Source organism: Cryptotermes secundus, unplaced genomic scaffold (assembly GCF_002891405.2).
Source record: "Cryptotermes secundus unplaced genomic scaffold, Csec_1.0 scaffold116, whole genome shotgun sequence".
Classification (NCBI taxonomy): Eukaryota; Metazoa; Arthropoda; class Insecta; order Blattodea; family Kalotermitidae; genus Cryptotermes; species Cryptotermes secundus.
The window spans coordinates 1,909,236-1,932,676 of NW_019732857.1; the positions used below are offsets into that span (position 1 = coordinate 1,909,236).

At 40.1% G+C, this 23,441-nt stretch overlaps 2 protein-coding genes across 2 annotated transcripts in view; both read left to right on the forward strand.

The window, feature by feature from the left end:
- The first annotated feature begins 1,312 nt into the window (after positions 1–1,312).
- Positions 1,313–7,159, forward strand: LOC111867770. The gene is made up of 3 exons (XM_023857917.2): positions 1,313–1,511; positions 2,773–2,978; positions 6,668–7,159. Exons 1-3 carry the CDS (start codon positions 1,329–1,331, stop codon positions 6,699–6,701), a joined length of 423 nt encoding a protein of 140 aa, XP_023713685.1. The 5' UTR covers positions 1,313–1,328; the 3' UTR covers positions 6,702–7,159.
- A 6,050-nt stretch (positions 7,160–13,209) lies between these two features.
- The window catches only part of LOC111867763 (anosmin-1), a 65,699-nt gene continuing 55,467 nt past the window's right edge, over positions 13,210–23,441 (forward strand). Inside the window, exon 1 of the mRNA XM_023857903.1 lies at positions 13,210–13,538. Coding sequence (XP_023713671.1) covers positions 13,401–13,538 — 138 coding nt within the window. The 5' untranslated portion in view covers positions 13,210–13,400. The remainder of the gene's footprint in view (positions 13,539–23,441) is intronic.

Consider the following 23,441-nt stretch of genomic DNA (forward strand, 5'->3'; position numbering starts at 1 on the left):
ATTGTTCTGCAAAAGAGTGTTAAGTCGTACATTTACCTTCGGAAATTTTACAGACATTTATAGAAATGATTTGATAGGTACTAAGTAGACCTATCTATTCCATCAATGTCATTTTCTGTAAAATTTGGTTTAGATATTTAATTTTACTTATTTGTTAAAAATAGGATATAAAATAACCGTGTAACAGATTCCAAATACGTGAAAGGGAGTTATTAAAACTTTTAGAGGATCTATTTATACATAATTATTCTACCTCTTATGAAGACAATTTTAAAATGATCCTAATTTTTGTAAAAATTTTCAGATTTGTGAAGCTATAAAGAAGAAGGAATATAATTATAAATGAAATCTTTAGATAAATTGGGATTACTAGTTTATTCATAAAGTTACAACATGAATAACTAACGTGGTATTTCAATGTAATAAGAATGGACAAAAGCAAGGATTCAGAGAAGGACACCAGAGCTAATATCTAAATGAAAGAGACCTGCAGGGAGATTCAGAACAAGACGTTCCGAACAGATACTAGAATGTATCAAGAGCAGAGGAAGCATCTTAGCAGGAAGAAGCTTCTTCAATTTAAAACCGACATCATTCAAATTCTATTCAATGGATTTGGGCGCTTACCACTTCATATTAACTCTTCAGCCATAACAAATGAGGCTTCTCTTCTCATGTGCATCAACTCTGACTTCCATTAGAATTGTTTCTCCACCGTTAGACAAAGTTTATCTAATTGTATCGCCTTGAATTTCGACATTAATTTATTGATCCGTAGTCTTCATATAGCGTGTTATGTTTAATGGCAATGGATTTGCATACACAAGCAATACATGCACATAAAATTCTATGCAACATGAAAAACTACACAGAACATATTTTTATAAGTTTAAAATGAGGTAAATTTTAATTATTTTATTCGGAAGGTTTCAGAAGCTTAAGGGCCACACTTGGCCTTATGATACTTTTGTGCCATCCCTGTTATTACACTGAACAGTCCTTCAGACGAAGCCATTGTCTACTTAGTCGTAACTTGCCGCATGTGAAAATAATAGAAACAGAAATTTTACGATTATGTCAAAGAGCGCCTCAAAAAGAAAAAAAAAACGAAAGAAGGGCGTTTTGTAGTTGACGTCATGTTATCACTGGAATAATGCAGTGACCTACAGAAATTTATGTCAAGAGCCTTCGTGACTCTACATTTATTCAGACTGAAAGCGTTGTTTTATTCTTCCTGGCATGTACACGTTATGCGGTCCAGATATGTCGCAGCATGAGCTGGAGAATTGTGCACTTCTGTATAAAAGTGGGCATCCATATGCTGGCGGATGGACTTCTCTGCAAACATCTTCAACTTCTGCATCAAGATGAAATTTGATATGACTGTTTTTACGCTTCTTTCTGCAGCTACGCTGACTTTGTCATTCTGTCCTCAACATGTATTTACGTTGCTTGATAAATTTTATCTTCAATACGACCATCCCAATCAGTCATCAGATCGGACAGAATCTGTAAGTACTTCATGTAAGTTATTTTTTTAGAATCCACTTATTCTTGTGCAATCATTAAAAGCAGTGAATGTCCTCCTGTGAAAGTGCAGTAGTGAACAGAAGTTTATAAGATATTACAAGTGAACTCTGAAAGGTTCTGACTATGGTGTACAACACTCAGTGCTACTGGCTTTTTGGACTTTGTGCATCGTCCGATATTCTAAAAAATAATAAAGAACTCAGCGTTTTGGGAACTGGATCTGTTTCCGTTCTCAAGTGGGGGGTTGGGGACTTCTAACCTGTTATGTCCGTTAGAAAGGACTAACCTCAGTCACTGGACAATCCCAAATGCTGGTTCTTTTAGCGTTCATTAGAACACCGGACAAGGGACAAAATCCCCAAAACTCAGTAATAACATGATGTTACAAAATTGTACAGCTTTATTTATTTCTCTTGGGGACTTCTTCACTACTTTCTGCAGTCTAAGGCTGCTGGCACACCAGTCTAATATAGTCAAGTCGAGTTAGGGGAGTGGAGTGGAGTGGAGTGGAGTAGAGTTGAGTTGAGTTGAGTTGAGTTGAGTAGTCTGTCATTAGGCCTCATTTTCAATCGAGTCGTCTTGACTCAAGCATAATGTTAGACTTAACAGAAGAATTCTATGCTAAAATAATTGTCCCGCCTTTTGCAGCATCTTAATGAGTTTGAGCTGATTAGACTTGTGTGACTCGATTCGGTTAGTGTGCCAGTAACCTTAGAAGCCCTATTACTTCTAGACCATAAGTTATTCATTGTAAAAATCTAGAGGTCTTTAAATTCTATTTTCGGTTTTATACCTCATACATCCCGACGAAAGATGTTGTTCGAAATCTCATTATAAGGTTTCTACTGAAATTTTTGTAGACTTCTTCACTCTGCCGCATATAGAGTCAATATATATATATATACATTTTAGTTTCTTGGGTTATGAAACCATATAGTGTGGTAGATTGGTGCTGAAGTTTTCCATTTTTGGGTTAATCGGAAGCATACACTCCTCCGAAAAGTTAGGACCTACATACTTGTGTACAGTATCACAATCTAAAGGACCGCTGTATGAATTTTCACAGCCGTGCACACCACAAATCTTATAGGCATTACATTAACCAAATTATCTTAAGAATAACAGGAAAGGGCATAAGCATATTCACCTTCTGCATTTTCTCCAGTTCCTTAATTAGTTTATTTCTAATCAAGACAAGGTAATAACTTGAGAACAGAAATTGACTGTAATCATTTTTTTAAGAATGCTTTTGACGTAACCGGAAGAGACATGGGAAATGAACCACACAAGCGACACGCCAGGTGCCTGGAATGGTTTGAATGGCTCTTCGATTTGTTGGAACCTGAATATACAAGCGAAGCCACCACGACAGTCGCAACTTCTACACCTCCTGCAACTACCACGACGACGGGAAAAACTGTTACGTCACAGTCTACTGAGACCACCCCGTACGTAGCGCCACTTGTAGTTTGGGTAACCTGCACAGTAATTGAGCGTCATTTTGTGTTGGATATATAATTATGTGTAGGTCCGTGGACACAGCACCAACGTGACCTTGCGAGTCGTAGGAGGCTACGAAAAGGGAAGTCTCAGATATGAGACAATAATATTTTGTCTCTAGTCCTAAGGAACTCGGATCCGAGAAAGACTGCGCTAGCAAGGACCAGCAGCATATACAAAAGAAGGACCCGTCGTCTCGTCAGAGAGGGCGCCCACAAAAAACAAGACCGTAACTGTCTGACAGTAATAAAGATTTGGTCGGAAGCTCCAGATGAGTGCTCTAGGCCAAGACAGACTGGTCGACTGACCGTCGGTCGTAAAATGAGACTCAGTCTCAGACAAAAGAAGAACCGAGAAAGGATTAGCTGAGTCAGGAGTTCCAGCGAGATCCAAACAAAAGTCAGAAGGAGTCTTTATTTTGTGCGGTGTAGTTACAAAACCTTTAGAATGTTATAATTGTTCATAGTTGCGAAGTGTTATAGTTACAATAAGATTGCAAATGATATAATTAATTGTAGGTCCGACTGATTAATATCCAATAAATCGACTTACAGATCGAAACTCGCGCCTGAAGTCATTAATACATATGACAATATACCATAACTTCATTAGTTACATGCAGCTGAGATACATGCAGTGGCGTATTTGTTTGAGACACTTTGCTGATGAGGTGACTGGATTTTGCAATTGAGCTAATCCTTCCAGCCGCGCTATGGCCCTGGAATCGACTCTGCCTTTAGCAGAATAGAGTACCAGGAATTTTCCTGGGGTGTAAAGAGCGGCCGGCGCGTAAGGCTGACAACCTCGCCGTCATCTGTGAGCTGATTATATAGAAAATGTGGGATCCTCGACGTCTCACAAACCCATAGGCCTCCATGGCCTGTTATAGGGATAGCTTTACCTTTACCTAGAGTTGATACTACACATTGTGCTATGTCAACCTACCTACCCATAATTGTAATTCTATTGTTCTTATATTCATCCCTTGAACAAGCCTGATAGAAGGCAGTGTGAATACAACGTTTGTTACTTTGATTTAAACTGTTAATCGTTGATGAATATGAGGCTGTGTTTATGACATCATATAGCGGCCTGATTAGTTTATCTTGTGAAAGGCTGCAGTTCCTCGTCACCCGCTGTTTTACCAACCCCGGATTTCATGCATCTGCAGTTTTCCACTTGTATTCGGTCTTTCCAACTGCAACGTTTCCTTTTGTGTATCAGCGCTTTTCGAGTTTACGCAGGCCTTACACAAGGGAAATGTGGATGCCTGTCACTCTAATAGGCCCATATTTTATAGAGGAAAGAACCGAAACCAAAGTTCTAGTTACTAGTTTACAATTTCGGAGCTTATTTTTGTACAATACTCTTCTATTTTTATGTCTGCATATGAATTTTTATAATTACACAGGTAAAATATATTATGATCAGTAAAAGTGATAAAAGGGGTTACGCGGTAACGTAGCTGGTTCAGGAACTATGCGAGAAGCCGAGTTCGAGTTCCTATGGGATGGATTTTTTTTCCCCCTATTTACCTAATCCTTCCAGCCGCACAATGACCCTGGGGTTGACTCAGCTTTTAACAGAAATGAGTACCAGAAATCTTCCTGGGGAGTAAATTGCGGCAGGCGCGTAAGGCTGACAATCTTACCGCCATCTGTGAGCCGATTATCTAGATGTGGGAGTCTCAACCTCTCACAATCCTATGTGCCTTCATGGCCTTTTACAAGGATAACTTTACCTAAAAAGCGATGGAAAAATCAATATCCAGCCTGGGAACGGGGCATGGTAAATGGTCTAACCAATGGTGATAATGATGATATTGTTATTACGTATATCAGTTTATACTCGTATTTAGTGAAGAAAAATGTAAGTTAGGCTCTGATAAACGTTAACAGCAGCCACTGTTCACTGAGCTCAAAATTTTCCAACTGCGGTATTTGGTGCGAACGTTTCTCTGAGGGTTCTTAAAGGGTTGCTGTGAAACAATATATTCAGGTTCAGAGATACAGCCGTAAAATAATTTTTCTCTATGGAACATACGTCTTTGTATATTATATTTACGGTTTAGACCCGGTGATTTCTATTTCATTAATTTATTCATTAATGGCTCTACAGCTTTTTGTTAGGCCCTAGTCTCTTCTTCAATTGCGTACTCTTTTTTTACACAGACGATAGGACTCCTTGGATGAGTGATCAGCCCTTCTTAAGGCAGCTACCTACACGTAGGATAACATAAACGAAAAAAAACGCACACACAAACATCTATCCCTACAATTTGGATTCGAACCCAAGATCCCAGCGTACGAGAGAGCGAAGACAGTTAATATTTTAGACCGCGCGGTCACAGAGATCGGCTGATTTGTTTTTAGCGACGTAAAATTTTCGTCATGATTCTTAATTTGATATCTGAATTGATATGTTTGCATAACCCTGACCATAAGTCATTGCAACCACACGTCTGCTACTGTCCTGTAAAACATTTCTCATTCTAAGAATAGTCATAGAAATATACATAGATCTATCGATCTTCTGCCGGTTAAGAAATTAAATTTTCCTGTGACCATTCCTTTTCACATNCATACATAGATCTATCGTTCTTACCGGTCTTCTTATGCCGGTTAAGAAATTAAATTTTCCTGTGACCATTCCTTTTCACATCGCCTCAAATTTATTATTCACAAATCATCCTATGTATATTCGACGCTACATAATCTGAGCAACTGAAAGCTTCGTTGAATAAACTTACGAGTGGAATTAAGTAAGGACACGTAAAATGTACATAAGAAAAAACAAACTCGGTGATTTTAGTCCGCAAGCGAACTATACCGACCGAGCGACCGCCGTTTGTCGGCGATATTAGTGCCAACTTCAGCGGATAGAGGGTGTGACGTGGTCAGCGCAACGGATCCCTACAGCCGTTAATTTCGATATTCTAGACCGGAGGCGCGATTTCCTTGAAATGGCTCCTTAATTATCCTCACGAGGCTGAGTGGACCCCGTTCCAGACCCACTACTTCTCAGAGAAAATCTCGTAGCGCCGGGAATCGAACCCGGACATCTGGATCTTTAGTCAGGAACTCTGAACACTAGACCGCAGAGGCGGTGTGTAAAATGTACATACTACAATTAAATCCTAGACCATACTAGTACATAAATTATATGCGGAATTTAGTTGCATCAGTTCGTTAAACACAATAAATTATTATTACTGCTGAACCGTTTGTCTTCTATTACCCTACGCTGTATTTTTACAGGTCTCCAGCACTTCCTTGCACAGGATAAAGGGAACAGCATGTTCATAATGTGATTATAGTCCTTATACAGGCCAAGAAATTAATCGGTTTCTTTTTGTTCTAATGTGAATCTTTAACATTTAATTAGTTTCGAATTCTTTAACGTTAGAATCGAAACCATTACAAGAAATCAACGTTGACAACCACACATTACTTGCTTCTGTCATGTGCCTAAGGGTAGGTAACTGAACAATGCATTAATTTATCGTGTTTTTCCGACTTTTCGGAGAAATTATCCGTCATCAGAGTTGCCAGGTTTGTTTTCCGAAGGATTCTATTTATGGAATGTTGCTGTCATTATCTTGAGCTGTAACCGGTCTTGCTTTTTATCTTGTCCGCAGTACCATCACGTCGTCCACCACGGAAAAGCAATAGTTGCCAAATGTTGGTACGTGTGATTTTCTGAAAAGTCTTCGGCACAGATAGATGTCGGAGAGACGTCGAAGTTTTACAGCCGCCTGCAACAGCAATGATCTTCATATATTTTCTGTTGGAAAGAGAAAACACCTCAAAATATGTACTTCTTATGCACTTCATGGCTGCGTTGCCATGTTCCAGTAGTGTTCTATATAGCAGAATATTTTGTCATCTTTCTTATTATCCATTAGCAGCATGAACTAAAAATATTCATACACATACTGATAATTCATCTCCTTACAGCCAAGTTAGTGCTACAGAATATGCAAGCATTTTCCAGATAGTTTTATAATTATATAATGACAAAAAATATTCTGTGACCAAAGTAAGCAGACCAAATTTAAATCTTAAATATTTTATATATTAGAGTTTTGTTACGTATGGCCGCGCCATAGCTCAAGCGGTTAGTCGCTGGCTTCCCACCGCGGCGGCCCGGGTTCGATCATGGGTCTTGTCAAGTGGGATTTGTGGTGGACAAAATGGCGCTGGTGCGGGCTTTCTCCAAGTGCTTCGGTTTCCCTTGCCAATTTTCATTCCACCAAATTCTCCATCAACATAGTCACCCGGGGCAGGCTACACTAGGTCAATCAGTGGCAGCCGTGCCGAGTGGACCCAGTTGGACTCCACCAACCACTAAGCGAATTAAAAAAAAAAATGTTATGTATGCTGTACAGTATTAGTTACATATAACAGGAAACTGGCTACTACATATCGTAGCCGGGCTTGGTGGAGGGCTTTATTGGCAGAAAATTATTAAAAACATCATAAAGTGAAGTAGTTGGATTAATCCTATGAACCTATATTTGTATTTCAAGCGCTCTGCTTATTAGACACGGCATTGTCCAACAATATTCACGCACATTTTAATCACGTTACATAGGATAGTTTATGTGTATTTAGATGTATATCTTTGTATTTTTATGCACAATATTGCATATTAGAAAATATTAAAAATACGCTATTGAATTTGTAGTTACTATAGGATTCTGACGATGGTGTATAACACACAGAGATATTGGGTTTTCGGACTTTATCCATCGTCCTGGTTTTTAATATAACCAAGAAAAACACGACGTTTCGGAAACTGGATCTGTTTCCGTCCTCAGATGAGGGAAAACACCTATTCTGTTGGGTCCCTTAGAAAGATAAACCTCCAAAGTAGAAGTTACATGTCAAACACAGGTCCAAAAGGACAATTGGCACTTATGTTCTTAATAACGTAGTATTATATTATAGTCTGATCAGAGATGAAGCTCCTAACTTAATATCTGAGAATGTGACCACGTGCTGCCTCAGCGGTTATTGGTTTGGGCAAAACCAAAGGAACTCAGAGATATCCTGCTCTAGTGTCACTTTGTCCACCTCGAAACTCACGTGAAGCCATCAAGGATATAAATCGAGAGTCGGAGATACATTCAGGTGCCTAATCGCCTGGGCTATGCCATGGAACAAGTGTTTCGTACAATATTACCTTCTACAATATAACGCCGTGCAGTCGTTTCAGGAAAACATATCGCTTCTATCTTCAGGCTAAAATAATATGCCCAGTAAGATACCAGAGTGAAAGCAGATGACAAGCAGCTTCCTTGACACTGAAGTTATAGGCGATATGTTTTTCCGAAACGTCGGTAGGCTTTCAACGAAATATACGGCGTTATATCCCAGAAGATACTCTTCATAATCACCCATTTGGGAACCTCAAATCCTACAATTGTTTTGTATTTTGCATTCTCTTCTCTTTTCTCGTGTTTTTCCTTATTTCTCTTTTCCTCCATGTCTGCTTATTTCATTAATTTCTCTCTCTGCCTTTTTTTATCCCCCTAATCTTCCTTTAAATTCTATATCTATGTTCCTTCCTCATGTACAGCAAATTTTCTATGAAATTTTATTACGAATACAGCAGAAGCCGTCTCAGATACACGTGGTATGTCCTAACTTTCAGTAACGATGTAAACAAAAATGCTGAAAGTACAAGGTTATATTCGTAATTGACGTTAGGGAGCCGGTCACGATAGCCGAGCGGTCTAAGCCATGCACTGTCTTCGCTCGCTTGGATGCCGGGATCGTGGGTTCGAATCCCACTCAGGGCATGGATGTTTGTGTGCGTTTTTCTGTGTTTGTCTACAGGTAGAGGCCTTGCGACGAGCTGATCACTCACCCAAGGAGTCCTACCGTATGTGTAAGATCTAGTAAACCGAAGTGAAACGGCGAGTTTCATGGAGGTAGGCCTAGGCCCAAATGAGAGCTGTAGCGCCAATGGAAAAAAAAACGACGTTATGGAACCTCAGTTTATATTCCACCAACTATGATGTCTGCATATGCGTATGTAACTCGTTGGTCTCTATGTCAGTTTCGGAACAATTATCGGCACTTTAAACAGAAAGTTAGTGGGTATTTCTCACCAACGTGTATCATATTTTAATCCTACAGAGAGGAAAATTAATTAAAGTCCTTATTCCGGATAATAATATTAAATCATCTGATATGCATATGCACTCGTATTCACATGCGTCATATAACTGCAGATAGAAACTTGAACACTGCCACGTAGTTTTATTATCTTGAAGCAAGATTTATGTCGAATTCGTAGGCAAATCATACACTACTTAGTTGTGCATCAAACCAGATTTACGTGTACATGTTTATATATTGCAGTGCTGTTTTAACGCTACTAAAAAGAGGAAAACCAGAACGAGGATTTTTGAACCCGCTCTACCTTACGCATTACATCCATAAATTGGGCCTGGAAATTTACTCTTACCATACTTATAAGTGACAGTAAACAAGAAGTTCTGAACAAACCCATAAATCTCTTTTATTCTTGCATAGACTTTCAGCCTTGTGTTGTTAATATTATATGTAAGTAACATAAGATTCTCCCATGTGGAGGCTAGTTAGAATACCTCCACCGTAGTCCTGCTACTCCTAGAGGGCGAAGAAAATGGAAGCCGGTGCCTGGGGGTATAACTGGTCTTTAACTCTCTTCGACCTTGAAAGCGGAGACCTCCGAAACGTCTGGTTTCCTCCGAACTACACGACGTTACAACCCAGAATACTGTACTATTCATAGTCACCACTTCAGATCTAAAATTAAATGGAGTTAATATTCAAGGTGATTGAGAAGCTAAATTATTACAACGTAAAAAAACACTAACTGCCAAAATCGACCCGTCCTCATTTGCCAATGAAAGCCTGTTGTGGGTGGCCTACTATTTTTTACCAGGGCCATCTTTTAACAAGCAATTCAGGGCAAGGGTTAATAGAGAGCTGCAGGAAAGAGGATGCAAAGAGTAATTGAAACAGACAAGGACAGAAGTACGTAAGTACAAACATTGTATTACATATGAATCCTTGTGTTGTTAAGACCATTTCACGAAGTGGTACAAGTCATGACGACTAAACAAATGGCATTTACCGAGTGGAAGTATAAACGTTAATGTTTTAGAGACATTTACCTATATGTCGAATAGTCAGTTTCATTTGAACAGAAATGATCATTCGAAGCATTAAAATCACATAAATAATATTTAAAAACTTAGATTCCTTCTCACAGAAGACACACCGCGTTTCCATTACAAAGACCAACCATCAAATATTTGTTAAGGAAACAATGTAACGGGGAGAGCTAAAGCAGGCTAACGGTGGGCAACTCGCTGAACGACCGGGATTGGTTTCCCGGCAGAGGCAAGATTTTTCTCTTCTACACAGCTTCCAGACCCACTTTGAGGATCAAGAGTCCTCCTATCCAGTGAGCACTGGGAGGTTCCTCCTGGGGCTAAAGGGCCCAGGCCGTGAAGCTGACCACTTACCTCTATCTAGTGTCGAGTTCAAGAATGGTGGAGCTATACCTCCACTTCCCATATGTCTTCATGACTTGTTGCTTAATTAATTAAGGCCAAGGACATCTTTACTTTCTAGAGAAACAGTTTGCACCTAAGTAGATTCCAAAGGATTCTGAAGATGTGTAGGGCAATCGGAATTAATGTTTTTTTAATTTGTCCATAGTCCGGTTTTCTAAGGGACACAACTTCTCGGAAACTGGGTCCCTTTTCGTTCTCTCTCTGACGGATCCAACAGAGTAGATGTCTCCCTCCCACTCTCCTGAGGACGGAAACAGAAACAGTTCCCTAAACGTTGTGTTCCTTAGTTTCCTTTGGAATACTGGGCATGGATAGAGTCCAAAAACCAATTAATCCCGAATTTCCGCCTATTATGAGAAGCATATGACACTCATAACTACACTCAGTGGACAGAGAAAATTTTTGATGCAAAAGCATTTGGTATTTCAAGAACTTATAGTAACTGGTTTTTAAGTTTGTTATTTTGTGGCGTTGCCAATATCGAGACTGTGTGGTTTCGGTATGTTGAATAAATTATAGTGTAACTTGACGAAACCTGAAAATTGAAAAGCAGTACAAGCGAAAAATTGATTGTTACGAAGTGTGTTGAGGGAACATTGAGTTGATGAATGACAGGTTAACTCTGACATGTCGGCGTTAAAATAGGGTGGAATGTGGTATACTTCGGTTTATTTCAAATAAACTAGTAATGTTTCTGGTATTGTAAACCGAAGGTCATTATAACTGTAACAGAAGAACCTATTCTGAGTCAGTTCTTCCAAATTGTCAACTTTTGAAAAGCTGGTCCACACATACATATTAGTTTTTTCCTATCTGAAATACATTTCCTCCAACTGTGCTTTTGTCTTCACAACACTGAACTAACTAACTAACTAACTAACTAACTATTATTTCCACCTAGCCGCGTCCTACACGAGAAGCCAACAGCTACTCAGCTACTTAATAAATTTCCATCATTTTATATTACCTGACCCTTCATTACCGTGTTCACAAGATGCTGCCACTGGTCTCTATCCTGAGCCAGATGAATCCAGTCTACAACCTCCTATCGAACTTCTTTAAGACCCACGCTAATAATATCTTCCCATCTACGTCTACGTCTTCCTAGTTGCCTCTTTATTTCAAATTTTCCTATCACATCTGTATATGCACTTCTCTCACATACGTGCTAGATGTGCTGCCCATTACAATTTTCAGTTAAGCAGTCTAATAATATTCAGTGATGAGTACAAATAATAAAGCTCCCCATCATGCAGTTCTCTCCAGAAACCTTCCATGCTTTTCCATTAATATCAGAGTCCTGGTTTCAGACCAGTACAAAACTATAGGCAAAGTATTTTTTTTCATATTTTAATTTTTACGTTTTTATACGGCAGACGAGAAGACAAAACCTTCTGCACTGTGACAATACCTAACAACATACTAAACACGAATAAAGACCACGGTGCTCTATAATGATTAATTTTTTAATATGCTTAATTTTTGTCAAGTCCAAATACTTTCATTGGCATTTTTTTAAATAGTCAAAATTCCATTTATGAAGGAATTCAGAACATGTTAAATTCGGGGAATATTTGCCACCTTTCAGTTCAGAATTTCTTGATAGCAGTGTTTAAAAATTTTGAAGGTAAAAATACACAAAACCATAATGGATTTGAGGTCTCACAGCAGTAGCTATAAGGATTTCTAGCTTTTATAATACAGCACAGTTCAGTCCGATGAAAATCAACAGAGGTTTCGGAAGAACACATCGCTTCCGTCTTCTGGGTTGAAGAGTTTGACTACTGCTTCGTGGTGGTTTCTAGCTTGGCTAACAATTCGGCCCTGAATATGAAGCCAAAATGTTCTTCCGTCAATTGGCTTTCATTGGACTACACGGCGTTATGGCCCCGAAGACAGAACTCTTTAGAAAACTATAAGTCTGCATCTTTTGTGTGTGGTTGTGAAACTCGGCCACTCATACCAAGGAAATATAACAGAACCAAAGTATCTGAAGGAAGAGTATTGAAGGGAATTTTGAGACACGACGGAGAAAATCACAATGAGGAATTTCTTGACCAGATAATATTAGGACAATCGAACCAAACATCATGCAATGGGAAAATTATATAGGGCGGATGGAAGAAATGAGAAATTCACACAAAATTTTAGTCATAAAACCTGAAGAACCTAAGCGCAGAAGGAAGCATTGAGGACAGACTTACAGAAATGATGTATGGATTCATTTAGTTCAAGCTCCGAACCGGTTGCGGACCCTTGTGAAAGATAATGAAGCTTGGGGTTCCATAGGAGGCTGACAATTTCTTGATCATACGAGCGAGTATACCCATTAGCTTCTAGAAAGGGGCGCTGCTCCTAGAAGTTAGCTTTTCTTTTATGCCCCCAGCTCCATTGCCAGCACTGATAGTAACTAGAACAACTTTGATGTTATGAATATTAAGCGCTTTGTTTCAAGATTCAAATAACGATTTCTCTCGCGAAAAAGAAACCTATTTTTTGTTGTATCTTCCTGCTTGCCATTGATAATACCATATCCGTCCGCTGAGCGGCAGCAGTGTTACCATCACTCCTGTTACCGCAGCAGTAAACATGAGGCAGTAGCAATTTAAAAGTTGTTTCACGGCCAGAGTGGCCTCACCTGTTCTAACCGCCACAAGAAAACTGCAAGACCCAACATGCGGCAGGTTCTCTGATTCAGTAGTGACGAGGCTAGCATTCGCGCCGACTGGCTCCTTCTACTGACGAGTGGTGGTGAGTCATTAGGCTCGCCAGCCCAAGCTCTGGCCTCCAGCCAGCAATGACAAGGACAGCAGTGTTGATCCTTTGGCTAGGCATTGTTGTGGGACACAAGTACCAGCTAGAGCAATATGACTCCTTACGCGTCGCAAGATGTACGGCCGCTTGTTGGACGGTTACGTCCTCGTCCAGAGAAGGGGTAAGTTCATTTATATCAACAGCAGCCTTGAGTCTAAATGCCTGTAAATACGTTTTCACTGCTCAGACGCTTAAACCAAGAAGTTCTTCTAAATAATATTCATAAATGTAGTTCATACTTCAAACAATACACACTGTCACAATTCCAAAGATAAATGACGCTGATCCGGGAAATAATAACTGTTTGTTTTGTAAGTCATACAAAACAGAAATACGCTCTGTGGAGTAGAATAATAACAGACGTGACGTATGTGTTATTGTCCTACTGCAGATCATGCCTCTAGGACATTACTGAATTATGAGCTTACACAAATGGGACCATTAGTAGCCTATATTATCCTAAAACTATGCCCAGTTTAAGAACAGCCATTGAGGAAAGTTCGGTCCCATTCAAATCCATTCCTACTTCAATTTTAGTGCATGCTTTCAGATCCAACTGAGCTGAACCTCTTCTATTTCTGTGGCGGACAGTGTGACTTAGGTAAAAAAGGTAAAAGTGTACCTGTGCTTAACTATTTAAGCACTACGCCATAAAGGTGTATGGGGAAGTGGATGTATAGATTCACATTTTCTTGACCTCGGCACTAGCTGGAGGTGAGTGGTCAGCTTCACGCCCCGGCCGCTTTACCCCCCCCCCGGGAAAGCGCAACCTGTTCAAAATGTATGGGNTTATTATTATTATTATTATTATTATTATTATTATTATTATTATTATTATTATGGCTCTACAGCCCTTTGTTGGGCCTTGGCCGCTTTCTCAATTTCTTGATCCTGTACACAGCCGGTAATATATTTTTGATAGGGTATCAGGCCGTCGCAAGGCCGCTACCTACAAACAGAACAAAACAAACACAGAATAAACGCACACAGATACCCATGCCTTGAGTGGGATTCGAACCCACGATCCCAACGTTCCAGTGAACGAAGACGGTTCGTGCATTAGACCGGGCGCCAACTGTTATCGGCAGAAGTGGGCATATACGTTTTATATTTAACAATTTATATCAGCGTGTTCGTAGCAGGCCCATACTTTAATGATTTTCACATTTTACATATTCCTGCTCACAGTAATAAGGCATTCGAAGCTAACTTCTATGTTTATAGTTCTGAGACTTGTTTGTGTACCTTCCACTGTAGCACACAATGTTCTGGCACTCTTTAGTTGCGTACAGCTGAGCCACTATTAGCATACAATAACTATGTTCTCTTATTTGTACATAGTTTGTATTTCTTCAACAAATTCAAGCTTGGTGACAGATTGTGATAGCTTATATTTTACCTTATGAGTTTACCAGTGCTGGGTCCAATAAGCATGAATAAGACTCGAATTCTAACAGAAGTTTGGTAGTAGATTACTAGATGCTAAAGAATTTCAAATACTCGGCCTATTGAAAAGTGGTTGCAATTTGAAACCTCAGTTTGCCTTGCTGAATTAAATCAGATCGAAGCGAAAGTTATTGTGTTGCGTCTACATGGACAAGACTAATTTAGCTGTTTTCATTATCTTCATTCGAGCTTTTTTTTTTTCTTGGCACTACAGCCCCAGTGGGCCTAGGCCTACCTCCATGAACTTCTCCGTTCACTTCGGTTTTTTTAGATCATACACATTCGGTAGGACTCCTTAGGCGGGTGATCAGCTCGTCGCAAGGCCTCTACCTGTACACAAACACAAAAAACGCACACACACAAACTAAACATCCATGCCCTGAGTGGGATTCGAACCCACGATCCCGGTTTCCAAGCGAGCGAAGACAGTACGTGTCTCATTCGAGTTTAGGATAGTCATATATATGCAATAAATAAGGTACGTAAAATGTATACAGCAAATGCAATAAAGTGACGTAATACTCAAAGTGGCATGTACTGTCTTCGCTCGCATGAAAACCGGGGATCGTTGGTTCGAATCTCACTCAGGGCATGGATGTTTAGTGTGTGTGTGTGCGTTTTTCTGTGTTTGTGTACAGGTAGAGGTCTTTGACGAGCTGATCACCCGCCCAAGGAGTCCTACCGTATGTGTAAGATCTAGAAAAACCAAAATGAACGGAGAAGTTCATGGAGGTAGGCCTAGGCCCACTGGAGCTGTAGTGCCAAGAAAAAAAATGCTCAAACTAACATTACCTTGTACTAGTCTCTGTGTTTTACAAATCCGAAAGTTTGTGTTTAATGCAAAGAGAGATGTATTACATAACTCGACATTATTACCTTTAGTACTTCCTGCATGAAAACGAAAGTTGGAAATGGTTTGTAAACTCACCATACATTATTTCACTTTGTCAACGAAATATCTGGTCACGTACAGATCTGAGAAGTCATGTGTGAAGGTGGTATTTTCTGTAAGTACAAGTAAAATACTGCAGTTTTAAAATAATCATCTATGTATAGAAACTGGGCGCAACTCAGTGCATAGTGAGGCAGTTTGTTTTCCAGAAAATTTATCTTCAATATACAGAATGACCCCAAGTCAGTTAACCTAAAGAAATTCTGAAAATTTTGATGTCAATATAAATTTATGTCGGTTAGTTTTTAGAACGTTGTGACAGCATTGTGAGTAGTACATTGAACATGGAAGATCCAATTTCGAACGATTTTTTAAAATTCAACAAATAAATAAAAAAAAAAAAGAAGTAAAGCTATCCCTGTAACAGGTCGTGACGGCCCATAGGGTTGTGAGACATTGAGGATCCCACATTATCTAGACAATCGGCTCAAAGATGGCGGTAAGGTTGTCAGCCTTACGCGCCGGCCGCGCTTTACTCCCCAGGAAAATTATTTAATTACTACAAGCCGGAAGGTCGCGGTTTCAAGTCCCGGTGAGGTTATTGGATTTTTTCAATCGACCTAATCCAACAGCCGCACTAGGCCCTGGGGTTTACTCAGTCTCAGCAAATAATAATAACGTAATTTCTAACGAGTTTTATTGTACATATTGCTAACCACTTAACCGACTTACTGGCTGCTCTGTATTTATTTTTCTGAAAATCCCAAAATTAGTGAAAGACCCACTCGTGAGCCCGATTGTTTGTTCATCATGCATGGAAAGAACAAGTAATGGGGAGGCTATATCAGTTTGTCTGCCCGCGCGTTTCCAGCAACTTGACAGGCATCGGTAACATTTTGTATTAGAGCCAACAGTAAAACTTGCCTAGCAAATTAGCCCCATATAACCATATATCACATGGAGATAAATATTGTACCATTATTCGTAAAACTGTGGGATAATCACAACTTATAATGATATCATTCTAAAGATTACTGTAACTGTAATACAAAATAAAATCTTCAACGTCTGCTTCATAGCCGTTGCTTGGTAACGGAACTTATCCGGTTAACACTCAACAGCTGAATACTCAATGTTTAACTCCCTTCTGAATTCTCTTACGAATGAATTTCTGGCTGTTTTTTTTTTATAAATTCAGGAGGACCTAATAGCTGTCACCGCCTCCAAGGTTTCTAGTACAGCTCTTCATGAATGCGTTTCTCAGCTGTGGGCTCTTCCAGGTTACTGTCCGGGAAACGTGTTTTAACAAGCCGTTGTCTAGCAATGAATTATTCCATCACTATATTTTAGATGTGGCGAACAACGTGGACCATACTAGCGAGCCCATTTCGTGCCACTGTGCACACAACGCTATCCGAACCGTTTATCTTTGACAAAAGTAGTTTACCGAGCGAGAAGTGAGTTTCCCATGCCTGTAACTAAGTGACGCTGTGTAGTATGATAGCACTTTACCAACAATTCGGTGGAGCTGGTTGCCTCCATCTTCATGGTAGCAGCTGTGCTGAAAGTGGAGGCAGCAGGATCATCCGAAATGTTGCTAAAGTTCCACCAGACTACACGGCATCACATATCTCGAAGACAGTAATCATTAACAGTATACTGGATTCATTTGTCTCATGAAATGAATTAGTGGAGGCTTTTGTGAACACGGTAATGAACTTGGAGCATCTGAGGAAGAGTTCTGCCACATGGTGTCAGTGTTTGTACCTGCGAAACCTACTGTCTGAGTAGGACCTTCTTTCTTGCTCAGGTCAAGAAGTGGAAAAGTACCAATTCAGTTGGCCCCGATATGACGTAATCTCGGTCACTAAGACATTGACGTTAGTGATATTGAGACATTGAATTAGTTTCAGTCTACTGAATCCAACTGAAAAGTGCCAGTTCATTCTTTTTTTCAACGAAGTTGGAAGGCATCTGAGTCTGCGACTTCACTATTGTATACAAAGGCGATGGACAATGTCCAGAAACCCAGTGATACCCCTCACTCACTCACTCACTCACTCACTCACTCACTCACTCACTCACTCACTCACTCACTCACTCACTCACTCACTCACTCACTCATTCCTAGAGCTGAGGCCTTCCTGAGAAGCTGCCACTTGTACAGCTACTGAATAATTTCCAGCATTTTATAGAACCCGAAAATTCATTACCGTGTTCACAAGAGCTCCTCACTGGTCCCCATCCTGAGCCAGATCGATCCAATCCATACCATCCCATCCAATCTCACCAAGAGCCAGTGATACCAATTGTCAACATAATCATCGTTGGAATTCTTTGAAGATTATTCTCTTCCTTGAATTGCAGTTGTATAAGTCCTTTTGAGCGCAGATCTGTTCATGACCACGTGTCATTAGTTACGTTGTTCAATTTTTACTCTGTCCATCCTCTTTCGAAGGGGCACTCAGTAGCGTAGTTGGTTGAGCCACTATTCTACAAGCCGGAAGGTCGCGGGTTAGATTGCCGATGAAGTCATTAGATTCTTCTATTGAACTAATCTTTCCAGCCGCATTATGGCCCTGTGGTCCATTCAGTCTCTGACAGAAATGAGTACCACGAATCTTCGTGAGAGTAAAGGACGACCAGTGCATAAGGTTGACAACTCACTGCCATCTGTGAACCAATTATCTAGAAAGCCTTGATATTTCACAAACCTATGGGTCTCTACGGCCTGTTACAGGAATAGCTTTACCTTTTTTACCGTCCTTTTTCGAATGTTTGTGAGCTAAACTGTGTAATGAGCCGAAGAACAAGAGAGTGAAATGATACTTAAGCAAGAATGTGTATTTTCCAAATACGTTCTTTGTCATTTTGTATGTCCCACTGACCTGAACAAGAATACGTTGCAGGTATAAATCTACCACGCGTTTCTCAAAGCTAAGGGTGCTGCAGATATCGCATTTCATGGAGTTAGTTGTTATTTTTCATTAAATATCAAATTATAGGAAGAATCGTGGCGTAAGAAAATATATTTTGCCATGTAGAAAATCTTTTATAGGCCGAGTCTTTCTCTAAGATAATTTATAAAATTTTCTTGGCTTCATATAAAAGGGGAATTGTTTTATCAGACAATCGGAAAAGAGAAGATGTCAGATTTCAGCCACTTGGATATATCTACTTTACCCTGTCCTACCGATCGACACACCAATATTCAATTTGATTGAGAGAATTTTATGTGGACTTCAATACCAAATTTTTTCTTCAAGTATTTAGGAAATATGGCAAGCTTCTTTTCCTGATTTTTACTAAACGATCCTGCATTAATATCTAAAAGTGATGCTGATTTGCCTACACAATTTCAGAGTTAACAGTATCTAACATCGATAATCACATACGAGATGAAGTCAACGAAGGAAATAAAAATATATAATCCCTCATCAACTATACATGAATTTTCACAGGAAGGTTTATATGATATGTAGTAAATTTCACGAAGTAAAATTCCCGTAAATTTACTTAACGAAAATATTTCTGGTCGTTATATCCCAGAAAGTATTTATATACTTCCTTGAATATAAGTGTGCACGTAATATTCTATATTTGTGTTCGGGATATCTTGACCGAGTTTCTTCGTAATTTTTCCTCAGTCTGCCCAGGCACAATTTTGGATAATCACATTTAACACAAAACGATCTGCTGTACAAACATATGTAGCATTCAGGGACACCTATCTTCATTCGCTGTTATTTAATCTCTGCTATCAAAGTAGCCTTGTTAAATAAGTCAACTTAAGACATAATCAGTCCCCTCGAGGGGACGTGTTGACATTCTGGATGTTGAGAAGTGTTATTGTTGACACCTCGCTGTTCATGTGCCACTTCGAGGAGTCGTTACATCGCGTGGTGTTCTTGTATGACCCGAAGAAACGAAGAAGGCGTGCACAATGTTAGAACTAATGATGAGATAGAAACATGTAAAGGACTGCACGAATATGCGTACAAGGGTACAGGGGTATCTGTCCAGATCTCCCGTTAGGAAGAAACCAAGGCACTATTCAGAAGAATTCCATCCGAGTTACAATGGAGACGTTTAAGATCAAAGCACGCCTTCTCAAAGAATAGACTCTATACTCTGTTCTGAATAACTATGAGGAGCTTGTAGACACGAAGGAGAAAGCAGCTGTACCAAAATTGAGAGCCCCGTGTACAATGAGCGGACGCCCGCCATCATGACGAGAATCAGAATACAATAACAAAAATAATTGTAATCATATGATGGGTGGTGGTGAGTCATTCATAAATTCTTTAAGATTAGTGTCGTTTTCCACATGACGCCGTGGAGTATGTTATATGTTTACGAATACTTTGGAGAAATTCTCTCATCATCAAGAAAATGACTTTTTAACATCTGAAGATGGAGGCACCACTTTCCCTCGAAACATCAAAAATTTCTACCAGACTACACCACATCCCATCCCAGAAGAGAGCAATCTGCATATATACCATCTTGAGTACTTAAAAGTCTCCAGATTTCTTAATTGTGGGCTACGGTACGTGGTGGAACTTCAATATTCTGCTGGCAAGTGTCAAAGGAGTGTATCTGAATTTCGGAAACTAATTTTCTCCTAGCGATCGTTCTAATTAATCATTATCTTATTTGTTTAAGAGTAGGGATATCTCAGTGTGTATAGCGACGGGCTACGGGCTCGACGACCCGGGTTCGAGTTCTGACAGTGCAATATTTGTGTCTCTTCCTCACAGCGTCCGGACCGACCCTGGGGCCCACCCAGCCTTCTATCCAATGGGAACCGGCGGCTCTATTTCCGGGGGGTTAAGGGTCAGAGGCTTGTAGCTGACCACTCACTTCTATCCAGTGCCGAGGTCAAGAAAAGTAAAGCTATATATACCTCCACCTCCCCACATGTCTTCATGGCATAGTGCTTAACTAATTAAGCGCAAGACAATTTTACTTTTTTATTTTATTTGTTTTGTTTATTATTTATTTAACGATGTCATCAGAAACAAAAACTCTAGGTCTATGAAGTCGATTGGTTGATGAATAATGAATTGTTAAGCATTTGGAAAGAAACATCGTGGCCAAATCTGAGGTACGATCCAGGAATTTTCCAGTAGTGCCTTAAGAAGACCATAAAAATCAACTAGATTAACCGGTCTCCAGTCAGAGATTTCAACCCGAAACTTCCCAAATATGAAGCATCTCATTGTCATTTATTTTATTTTGTCTATTTGGTTTGTCTTTTCTGGGCAGTGAAATCTAAACGAAATATTTGGTCTCTTTCAATGCAACTGTACACTCTACCCTGTGACATTTTGAAAATACAGGAATCTCTCGCCAGTCATGGTGTTTATGCTCCTGAAAAACACCGCTGTGGCATTATGAACACTCTTCAGTTTCCAAAAGCGTCTACAAAATTATAACCAGTTAAACAAAAAGGATAGAAATCACTTGGGAGACACAGCGTCAGATACAATATGATATTAAAACAAATCATATATAAGATTTGAGGCTTTCACGGCGGTGACTATGAAGAAAGCAGTCTTCTGGGATTTGGCACCGTGTATATGTGGTGTTAACCGACGTTTCGGAGGAACGTATCGCCCCCATCTTCAGGGTAGAAGAAAAAGTATAAGAAAGCTGCAAGCGACAAAACCGTGAGAAACGGTAAAGCAGACCATATATAAATAGAGTGGGAGGATGCGGATGGGGTTCAGTAAGCCCTGTGCTCGATGAATGTGGATCCCATTTTACCGTATCCAACGATTTGCATCTGCGTGTACAATCATCAGAAACTACGAACAGAACAAACCAAATCCTGCCAGTATGTGAACTACATTGCTTCTGCGCGTATGGCCTCAAAATGGAGCCGGGATAACTCAGAGTGAATAACGAGGAATCGATCGATTTCCTTTTGGTACAAAGATATTCGCAGCATCTAGCCCAGCTCTGAACCCCACCTAACACCTGGTCTAAAGGTTATCGGCTACATTTCTTCGGGGGCGAAGCGGCCGGGACGTGAAGGTGACTGCTGACTTCAATCTAAAGCCGAGATTAAGCTCGCATGCAACTGTACCGCCTGTCTCCATACAAGATGCTTAATTAAGCATATGGACTTTAAGGATTCTATTTTTACTGAGACGCAGAAAAAGTCCCAAAGATCGATTCCCTCCACATCTTCCTAGAGCTGTTACGATTAACTTCCTGTCATACTCTCACATATTCCCCGCCTCCCCCTAGTCATTTTGTACACCCGAGTGGTGATTGTGATAGCCTTATCCAGCGATAAGAGCTTAGGACTGTTTGACTCAGGAGAGAAGCCACTGGAGGGGAACACAAGAGTTGGAAAAGGAAGGGGAAGCTCACTGGCTGTCATCCCCACTCCGAATGGGAAACACTCTCCGTAGTCTCAGTATAAGTTAGTACATGTTGTTCCAAAAAGAGTATAGTGGTTTGAAAATTGAAACTATATACTACACTAGGATACAATTAAAATAGCTGAGGCTACAAAAACTAATATACAGGTTGTAATTAAGTTCCTTCGCAAGAAAAGTTTTTGTTCTCCTTACATGGTAAAGCTAGAGGCGCTTCTTTATGCCTTCATCTATCGCTTCTTCATTGGAGTCATATCAGGAGGGTCTTCAAGAGTTTCTGATCTGGGTAGTTTACTTCATTCACGATGACTATGAAACGAGCGTAAGCACCTGTCGAGCAGGAAGCAACAAAAGCTCCCCCCCCCAACCCGTTCACCACCAGGTGGAGAAGTTCCCAAAGAGCTGTCTACACGTTTTCTCTGTTACGTCGGGGTCAGGTGGTCACTACTTCATATTCGGGAGGTTCAGACTGGAATCTATTCAAGGATATCTGTTAACGTGACTGCGGTTTCTCCTGTTGTTTTCTGAAACCTGCAGTCAAATACATGGGCAGTAAACCTGCTTAAAGCCGGTCACGGTAGCCGAGCGGTCTAAGGCATGCACTGTCTTCGCTCGCTCGGAAGCCGGGATCGTGGTTTCGAATCCCACTCAGGGCATGGATGTTTGTGGGCGTTCTTCTGTGTTTGTGTACAGGTAGAGGCCTTGTGACGAGCTGATCACCCGCCCAAGGAGTCCTACCATATGTCTAAGATCTAGAAAAACCGAAGGGAACGGAGAAGTCCATGGAGGTAGGCCTAGGCCCACTGGGGCTGTAGTGTCAAGGAAAAAAACCTGCTTAAAATTAAGTCAAAACCGCTCCCTTCAACATAATTCATTCCATTATTAATTGATCATAATGTCGTTGAAAGCATCGTTTAATAAACCATCAGTAAGCAAATATTTATATAAGCAAACAAATCGTATAGGAGGAAGACATCGGTTAGGAAGGCATAAATCATGCCGACAAATGAATGCTTCTTTCGTTTTAACAATGATTGATAATTAGTTGTGTTATTTGGCATTCAGAATTTAACTGACTGCTGTAACAGGGGCAGTTCATTGTGAACTGGGGGTTTTGTTCTGTCCCACCAGATGTTTCTCTCAAGTTGATATCCACTTCATATGCATCGTAAACAAATGTAAGTATATAGTTTGAGAGTAGTCAGAAACACCTTCACCCCCTATCTCCAGGGATGCACCACGCTGCCGCATGGAAAGCCTGTGCAATGGGAAATGTTCATACAACTTCTATGCAGGA

Bases quoted from the DNA above. Each gene is read 5' to 3' on its own strand.
- LOC111867770 (XM_023857917.2), top strand. From the start codon at position 1,329: ATGGACTTCTCTGCAAACATCTTCAACTTCTGCATCAAGATGAAATTT. The intron at 1,512-2,772 runs GTAAGTACTTCA...CATTTTTTTAAG, and splicing joins CATCAGATCGGACAGAATCT to AATGCTTTTGACGTAACCGG. The intron at 2,979-6,667 runs GTACGTAGCGCC...TCTTGTCCGCAG, and splicing joins CAGTCTACTGAGACCACCCC to TACCATCACGTCGTCCACCA.